Source organism: Diplotaxodon limnothrissa, linkage group LG20 (genome assembly GCF_057381915.1).
Source record: "Diplotaxodon limnothrissa isolate DT_005_m linkage group LG20, D_limnothrissa_male_GT1.1, whole genome shotgun sequence".
Lineage (NCBI taxonomy): Eukaryota > Metazoa > Chordata > Actinopteri > Cichliformes > Cichlidae > Diplotaxodon > Diplotaxodon limnothrissa.
Window position 1 is genome coordinate 5,457,679 of NC_140615.1, and position 9,189 is coordinate 5,466,867.

Genomic DNA, 9,189 nt, shown 5'->3' on the forward strand with positions numbered 1-9,189 from the left:
CCATCGCTCCACTTGTGTTTACTGCCTAAAGCACTCAGCCTCATTTGTTCCAACCAGAGCTGTTAATCTTTAAAGAAAATTGAGAATCGGTTATATTTTTTAAGAAGGCTTTGCGATGACTCACTCGTGTGTTTTTAATAGTTAATTTTGTTTTTTTGCTTTATAGATGAACATCACTTTGATCTTTTCCTTGGCTTTAGTGACAATGACATACAGATGAGGACAGAATTATTACCCCCCCCGAGCAAGGAAATTTTTAACACAGTTTCCAATACAGCTGCAGATGTTTATTATTTTACTTTGCACACAGAAACTAAATTATTTCACAGAAACCAAAAACTACCAGAGTCTAAATTATAATCTTTCTCTAGGTTGTTCTTAGCATGCTACAGTCTTACTTGAAAGTGTCTCTTCTGCAGAAGTAGAATTGTTTTTGGTCTGCAGCCTTACAAGCCTCACATGCAGTGCATTCCTGTGGAGAGCTCTAGTGATTGTCTTAGTTGAGACTACAATTCCCAACTTGACTAAATCATTCATGAGTGTGTTGACGGTTGTTCTGGGGTCTTTAGACACATTCCTCACTAGTTTTCTTTCCAGAGTCTTTGAAATCTTTTGCTTCCTACCTCTGCCAGGCTTGTTCTGTTTTGGGTGCCACTCTCTGAATTTCTTCATGATTCTTGACACTTGGAAACTCTGCAATAACTTTGCATGTCCATCTCCTGCTTTGTGAACATCAACAATTCTTTTTCTCAAGTCTAAGCTGATTTCTTTTGTTTTTCCATGATGTTTTCCAAGTGACAGCAAAAACTCTTGCTGAAGTTTTTATACTGTGTATAAACTGGACAATAATCTTCAGTTTTAACTTGATTTTACAGGCTAATAATATTGAACCTGGTATTTTTTTTTCTAAAATAATTGTGTTATTGTGTGAAAATAGACCTAATTCATGCTTTCATGTTTAGAAATGCTATGTTGAAAATCCCTTGCTCTGTTAAAAAAAAAAAGAACTTTTGACAAAACCTTTTAATTTCATAGGGAGGATAATAATGTGATATTTATCTGTAACAATCTGTTGGCATTCTCCGGCTGTTTGAACAGAATCATACTCTCCATTGATTTGGAAATGCTAATATATCATGAGAGACAAAAAGGAAGCAATCCCGCTCACTCAAGTCAAACCATAGCTCCTCTTTTAAGCTCCAGATATTGTTTACACTGTGTTTTGCCCTTGCTTGCTGTCATGCCTCGTGTATCCGTCCCTGCACAATCTTAGAGCGAATCTCACCCAGCAGATTAATTACCGCTTTAATTTGTTTTGCTCTCTCAATAGGGTTATTGTTAATGAACTTCCCTACGCTGCCATTTCCCCTTTGACTGGATTAGGGAAATTATATAACAGCAGCATTGTCCCTACAAGTAACAGCCCGAGCTGGTCTGTCAGTGTCAGCATGCCTGTTTCGCTAATTCAATATACTGTAGTGACAGTGTGGTTCTGCAACGAAGACACGGACACAAAGGTGAAGTTAATGCGTCTTTATTTCATGCCTCTACATTTCATAAGAAAGGACAAACTCTGTAGATTTTTCAATCCCTTTTTATAATGAAGCATCGTCCCTCTAGTGTTTCCCTCTGTCATAGATTATCTTTCAAAATATAATGCATTATCTACTCTTATGTACAAAGTTTCTCTACCATGTTTGATGTCCTGAAAATTATTCATCACATTAAAATGTTAAGCGAAATGAATACATCAACACTATGTAGTTACATGTACATTATTTTGCACTGGGAATGGGATATTTGCTCAGCAACTTACACAGTTTAATTATCAAGACCACAGAGACTACTGTACTCAAAATAAAATAAAATAAAATTGAGATGTTGCTATTCAAAATATTTATAAATCCCAGAGTTATTGTTTTATTTTATTTAGTTTATTTTACAGAGCTTGGCTTTAATAGTAAATAAAACTCATGACACAGAAGTCAAAGGATGGAATCAGCAACTATTTCCTGTTCTTACCATCAAACTTTCAGCTTTTGGTGTGAGAAAAATAGCGTAGTTTAGAAAAATGAAAGAGTCTTGTAGAAAGCTGTGTGTCCACGATGTTGATATGGGTGCTTGATACTTGCTTCAACCCAGCTGGACATGCACTGTGTTGCAGGGGTGTGTAACTGTTGGAGATGATGAGGTGCTAGGATCAGTCAAGGGTCGTGTCTTGGCATGGAAGCGATGGTGTAAACACAACAATCTGAGGATCCCTTGTGCTCCATCTTTAGCGCTCCTTAGTTAATGCCAATATATGAGGGGTTAAGGTAGGAGAGGAATTTCTGCAAAGTGGAGAAAGTGATAAACATGAACTAATTCTCATAAATCATACATGAAATATTTTACTGTCAGTCTTTTCTGGAATGTGAAACTGATCATATCAAGCCACTGAGGAACTGCTTTTTGCTTCTGATTATCTTCCTCATCCTCAACAGCCTCAATTGGTCCAAACTGATTATTTCTCATGCCGTTGCTTGGCAATGTAGGATGGCCAGACATGATGAGGTTAAGTTGATAAAGCTGGGATCTGATCTTGACTCTATTAGTCTTCACTGACACAGGCTCTGGGAGCAATGTGGCGTGCTCGCTACGTACCTTCTTTCCACTCTGCAGCTGCTTAGAAGAGACCGCAATCCTTAAGGTTTTCTTTGATGATGATGTCTGTCACAGCGTTGAACACAATTTCCACGTTTTTTGTGTCTGTGGCACAAGTCAAGTGAGAGTAGATTTCTTTCACGCCCTTCTTCATGTTCAGCTCCAGGAACTGCGACTTGATGTAGTTGCTGGCATCGTCGTATGTGTTGGGGCCTAAAAGAAAGCAATTGATCAGGGGAGAAGGTTCAGAATAATTACTTGTGTTATATGACGTGACAGGTGACGTATTTGCATCGCGGCTTACGTTATAAGTTAATTTTCCTTCTTTATTGCTATTTGTGTTCTGGTGCCATGTACCAGTCTGGTTTCCATCTCACTGTTTGCCTGACAGATGTGGCCTACTGCTAAATTCTCCTTCTTCAAGCCTGCCACATGCCACAGGTATAACTGAAATCCAAAGCACGCGATCTTACCGTTGTAGTCTGGGAAGCAGATGCTCAAGTGGACTTTCTTGATCTTGTCTTCAAAGAGATCCTTCTTGTTGAGGAAAAGCACGATGGAGGTCAGTGCAAAGAATCTGTGGTTGCAGATACTGTTGAACAGATGGAGGGACTCGTGCATACGGTTCTATAAAAGTTAGAGTGAACGCAGAGTTACTCACTGACAAGTTTCTTTGTGGTCACTTAGGACTTAGGACTAAGACTCCTTGACTCACCACTTCATCGTCCTCTACGAGCACCATGTCGTACGCACTGAGAGCTCCGCAAAAGATGATGCAAGTCACACCTTCGAAACAATGGATCCACTTCTTTCTCTCTGACCTCTGGCCACCCACATCAAACATCCTGTTCACCACAGAAAGTCAGAACACACTCACTAAGTACCTGTGAACCGCAGACATGTAAGCTTTAGCCAGTTTCCCAGTGACTCACCTGAAGTGCAGCTCTTTGCAGGAGAACTGCTCTTCAATGATACCAGTTGTTTTGACTCGAGATCGCAGCACATCCTGCTCAGTGGGCATGTAGTCTGCCTTGCAGATTCTGTCCATTTCATTGAGGTAGCTGATGATTCCAGAACAAACAGTACAGCAGTCAGTCTTGGTATATGAAATCATCTGTATTTATAAAGTCTGCATGAGCTGACTCTTTAGATTTACACATATGACATCGACTCACTAGCCAGCAGAGTCATTGAGCTGGTACTCAGCAGCTCTGTCAAAGGCGGCCTGCACTCCAGAGTCTTTCCACAACTTCTTGATAACATCAGCCAGCTCAGGAGGCATTGTGCCTTCCTCTATAGAGTCTGACAAGTTTTGCAGCTTCTGTGAATCCACCTGTGGTTTTGTGCACACAGAATAAAACTCCATCAGCATGGACAAAGTGCTTGGAATATTTATAGTGCAACATTTAATGTCAGGGAGAATGAACTCAACAAGTTTATCATGTCTGGTTTTTATCTCTTAAGTGTAACTTGAGACCTGTGCAGATGATGCGCCAAAATCAATGCCAAGCATCTCCATGCCTCTGATGATAGCCAGAGCAGATTGCAGGATGTTGCCAAAGATGATCGATCTGAACTCCATTTGTTCCTCTTTTGTGTAACCACCTTGATGCAAAATCCTGCGAGCGAGTAGAAGAGTGGGGGCAGAAGTGTTTTAACTCAGGAAAAAACTTTCTCAACAATAACTACTTTAACTGAGCTGATGGGCAGAAAGAAAACAGCCGAGAGGGAGAGGGTGCCACCTTGTGGTGTCTTAGTGATCTCCCTTTGGTTTCACTGCCAAAGTTTAACCAAGTGCACAAAAGAAGTGCTGACGAATTAGTAAGCGGATGTTTGCCTTGTTAAGCTTTCGTAAAGGGCTTCACTGCAAATGAAACAGACAGAGATTGAAGAGCTTTAGCCAAATGGTCGAATTCATGACTGATGGGATTAATAAAAACTCCCGAAAAACTCCAAATTCCCATTGTCTACCTGTGACAGTGAATGACTCAAAGCTACCATCAGCACTTATTTTAACGCTTACTTCATTTGTTTAACGATGGTGCTCTTCCCCGACTCACCAGCACCTGTGGAAAAGAGAACAAAGGTTAAGATCCTAAATTTCATACTATGAAGATATTTTACTTTGCAAACACAAGACAGTGGGCAGATAAAAACACTAAATGTAAATATATTGCATAAGAATGCCAGGTGCACTGATATATAAGTGAAGAAAATACAATAGAAGTAGGATGAGAAATGCAAAGTGGAGGAGATGGATTTTAATGTGCATTGATACATCTCTGATGTGTTCTGACTCTCAGTTTCTTGCAAAGCTTTTTTGTTTTAACACAGGACACCGAACTAGCCAAAGCTTAGATAACAGAAGCAGCAACGCCACAGCTCTCATAGGAGTTTTTCCCCCTGCTAAACTATAAAAAAAACTCCCTTATTTATTATTATTATTATTATTATTATTATTATTATTATTTTAAATCTCACCCACTAATGATTAGCACTGAGCTTTTGTCGGCAGACATCACCAAATGTTGGACGTCTGACATAAAAACACTGAAACCAGCTAAAATGACAGCAAGTTGCAGTAAGTACATGCATGCATACATAATGAGTGGCGTGCATTTATGTAAAATTGACTGCAGAAAAGCCTCCCTGCAGATCAGGCTCCCTCCAACACTGTAAGCTAAGTTAGGCCAGAAGGAGTTTATGCGTCACAGGACACCCAAAGCTGACCGTCTTGCTCCCACTTGAGCCACATCACTTAAGCCATGGACAGACTTAGTGCTGAGCATTTAAAACCTTTACACATGCGGCTCTAAAGGAGGGAAGTTGTTTTTTTTAAAGAAAATACAAATCCACGAAAATATAGAATATCAACAGTGAAATCACAGCCATTTCTAATATGCAAAACTGTTTGGAAAAATTTACACTCAAGGCCTATATTTTGTTGTTACTGAGGTTTTTTTGTTTTTGTTTTTTATGTTACGTTTTTGCTTGTGTATTTTTTTGTTTACTCCCTTGATGGCAGAATCATCACAAAATTTGTTGTCAGCCAGTTTTATTACTTACGGACTGAAAAAAGTTCATTAAGACATCTAAAATGCTTCAGCTGTTACTTTCACCATTTAGCAGACAAGTTGCTCGCTACTGAAATCAGCTGCAAGCCTGTGGAGCTGTAATAAAACAGAGTTTGGGATCCTCTGTGGTCTTTTTTTTTCCTGTTTTCACAATATCCCCCTGAGACCACGTGATGGCTCTCTTCTTACCTGCCCTTACAATCTGATCCATGTGCAGCAGAAGAAGCAACATCTCTGTAAATCACTTGCAAGTCTATATTAAATCGCTGACTAGCTTTTCAATCGCAAATGATATAGCAATTTAAAAAAATTGCTGTCAGAAAAACACAAACCACTTTCAAGACTAATTTGTACAAATGAACAGCTTAGGTTCCCCCTGTAGAAGTATAAACGTTTGTGAGTTATTTTTGCTGATTTCTCAGAACAGAACACATTTTATACATTTTGTGCGAGCTGCAAGTCAACAAAGATCTCACCAAGTGGATCTGCACTAAACTGGTTAGTTAATAGGATTGACATATCACTGCCAGGCTGTGATTCATTTAGACCAAAGGCTGTGATCTTTTAAGCACCAATGTCCTTCCATCAGAAGTGAAGAGTCATTTTTAAGTAAAAGTCAGATGATTATTAGTTCTTTTCACCAGTAGATTTCTAAATGCATTAAATTCCATGCATATGTATTTACAGATTTCCTGTTTTCTTTTTGAAGATCTTTTCGATAAACATGAAATTCTTCCATTTTTTGTGACTGATGTATTTTAAACATGATATAATAAGCATAAGCAGGTGGTAAAGATAGGCAAACATTAGTCTAAGCTTTTGCTTTTGCTCTACTTTTCAGTTATGGAACTTGCAATTTCCAAAATGGCCTTCATCACAGACCTGTGGGTATAAAAGTTCAATCTGCTTTCCTATCTCTCTAATCTCTCGCCTCCCCTGACCTCATGCCAATGAAACAGCTCTAACATCTTTTAACAAACTAAGAGTTTATATATATATATATATATATATATATATATATATATATATATATATATATATATATATATATATATATATATATATATAGTATCACCATCAAATGGCTCCTATGCAACACTTCATCAAGACATTTATCTGTACCTGATGACTGCAGGTAAATAAATTTCTCCATTTTAAGGTGTTTTTGTAACGTTACATTCATTATCTTTCACACACCAGTCAGTCTGAAACTAAAAGAAACATATTTTTCTGTGCATCTGTTTAACACTTTGGATCTGCTCTGCAAACCAAAACCTTTGCAGCCAAAGATGGAAAGTTAAAAATTACTTTTTACTGAATCCTCCATGAGAACAGGTAAACCCTGTTGGTCTGAGCACTTCTCCTCTCCTGCAGTCTAGGATGCACAGCATAACTCTATTCAGGAGGTCACTTACCAAGCAGTAATAGCTTGACCGTTTTAGCCTCCTTATCAGCATCTTCTTGGAGTTGTTTTTCCAACTCCTTGGACTTTTTGTCCTCAGCGCTGGCTCCTGCACCCATACTTTCTTCCTCCTCAAACTCAAGATCCTCAAGGAAGGAAATTTTGATGGTTGTCTGAGAACAGCTGCAAGAAAATCTGGGTACGACAACTAATCGTTGTGAAAGGCGATTTTCTAGCGGAAGGGGATTGGGAAGGAGGAGTCTGAAGCTTCCGGGCCCTGCTTAATTAGATATGGCTCTCTCAAGGATCAAATGAATTCACCTGCTCTGGCAAGCAGAGATCCACCCTTTAATTACTTGCCTTAAAGCCTGACTTATGAGGTATCTCTTCCTGATTGGCCAGTCAATCCATTTAGTATAATGAGAGCAGTGGTGAATGATGTAAAGAAAATGAGAAAATAAACACATTCACATACTACGCAACAACTGTGTGCATATTGGTAAAATTCACTATATAAATAAATTACCTTGATTCCACAACAATGGCGTTATTATAGCCGTGCGTAATATATTTCATCTTAGATACAAGATTCTGTTGTATCTGTAATATCTACTTACTGATGTGGTAACTATGTTTAAATACTCTGAGTAGACAACGCTTTTACTGCGATGCTTTTTTTTTAAAAACAAATGTGTAGTTAAATGTGTATTTCTTTTCCTCCTTGCAGTCCTTCCTGCCTGTTGGACTCTTTACTCTGGGTCACACGGAAGAAGCAGGGAGGGGGAGCATTAAAGTCTTATAAACGTCTTATAGTTAAGACGTTTAAATCCCAGGTGGTGTGGTACCTGCTAAATGCAGCAACTGTCACTGCACTATGCTCTTCAGTGGGGTCTCAGAGAAAACACGTACGTTCCTTGTTACATGTAAATCTGTGTGTGTGTAAAGGGGATCTGACACGCTTTAAACAATATGAGAAATGTTCCTGTGGGATACCCTGAAGAAGAGCTGCGATGATACTGTAGGTGCAGTTTCTGGAGGATTGGAGGAATTGATTGATGATTCCTGCAGGGCTGATGGTTTGAAGTCAATGAGCCAAGTATTCAGCACGTGTTACGTCCTCACCCTCCATGTTAGAGGACTTAAACCGGGACACCATATTTGAGGTTACTAGTTCAATTAGAAGACTGAGTGTAGACTCAGACACCAACAGGGTGTTTAAAAAGTTGACTGGTTTTCTAAAATTTATCGCCCCAAGAAAACATGAAAGCTTCATTTCACCTTCTTGCTTTGGATCATTTGTTTTCAGATGGCGTTCTTGTGACGATAATTAGGCCCTGCCTCTTCCTGAGTGTGAGCTGGGACAGTCACACTAGTTCAATAAAATCCATCAAAGATCAATCAGTCTCTGATATTTAAAAAAAGAATAACTTCAGTATATTTAACGAACATATGAAATTTTTTTCCTTCATACTATGAATATTTTCTGTCTTCTGGTAGCGTTTATGAGTGTCACACTCCAAAGTCTTTTTTAGCATCATTTTTTCTTTTTAAACCCACTTTGAGGATCAATATCATGGGATATGTCATAACCTCAGTGACAACTCTACATCAATTTAATGTCTAAGCAGAAGAGAGGTGCTGGTACTGTGGATGTTTTCTCTGTTTTCTAATAAGACAGGAAAAAAAAACATTTTTAAAAGTGTATTATGGGTCTTTTTCAACATGTGGTATATGTGACTGGTCACAATACGTTGTAGCACAAGGTCTCATTTATAAATAACTTTCTAATATAGTCATATGTTACATGCAAATGCTGATCACACTGAGTTTAATGTGGATGTTTTAGTTGATGTAATCATATAATCATCATCAGTTTAAAGGCACTGGATTTATTTTGACAGGAAAAAAGGTATAATCTTCCCGTATTCACCTACTCAGTGTACTGAGGCTCTTTGAAGTCACTAACATGTGTGTGTGTGTGTGTGTGTGTGTGTGTGTGTGTGTGTGTGTGTGTGTGTGTGTGTGTGTGTGTGTGTGTGTGTGTGTGTGTGTTATGTTGAGATGATGGGT

At 38.7% G+C, this 9,189-nt stretch overlaps 1 protein-coding gene across 1 annotated transcript; it reads right to left on the reverse strand.

Moving 5' to 3' along the window:
- Positions 1 to 2,665: 2,665 nt before the first annotated feature.
- On the reverse strand, positions 2,666 to 7,238 carry gnat2 (guanine nucleotide binding protein (G protein), alpha transducing activity polypeptide 2). The gene is made up of 8 exons (XM_085344269.1): positions 7,133 to 7,238; positions 4,667 to 4,709; positions 4,121 to 4,262; positions 3,819 to 3,976; positions 3,576 to 3,704; positions 3,359 to 3,488; positions 3,117 to 3,270; positions 2,666 to 2,856 (listed from the first exon to the last, which is right to left on the reverse strand). The coding sequence occupies exons 1-8, from the start codon at positions 7,236 to 7,238 to the stop codon at positions 2,666 to 2,668; spliced, it is 1,053 nt and encodes a 350-aa protein (XP_085200395.1).
- Positions 7,239 to 9,189: the final 1,951 nt, after the last annotated feature.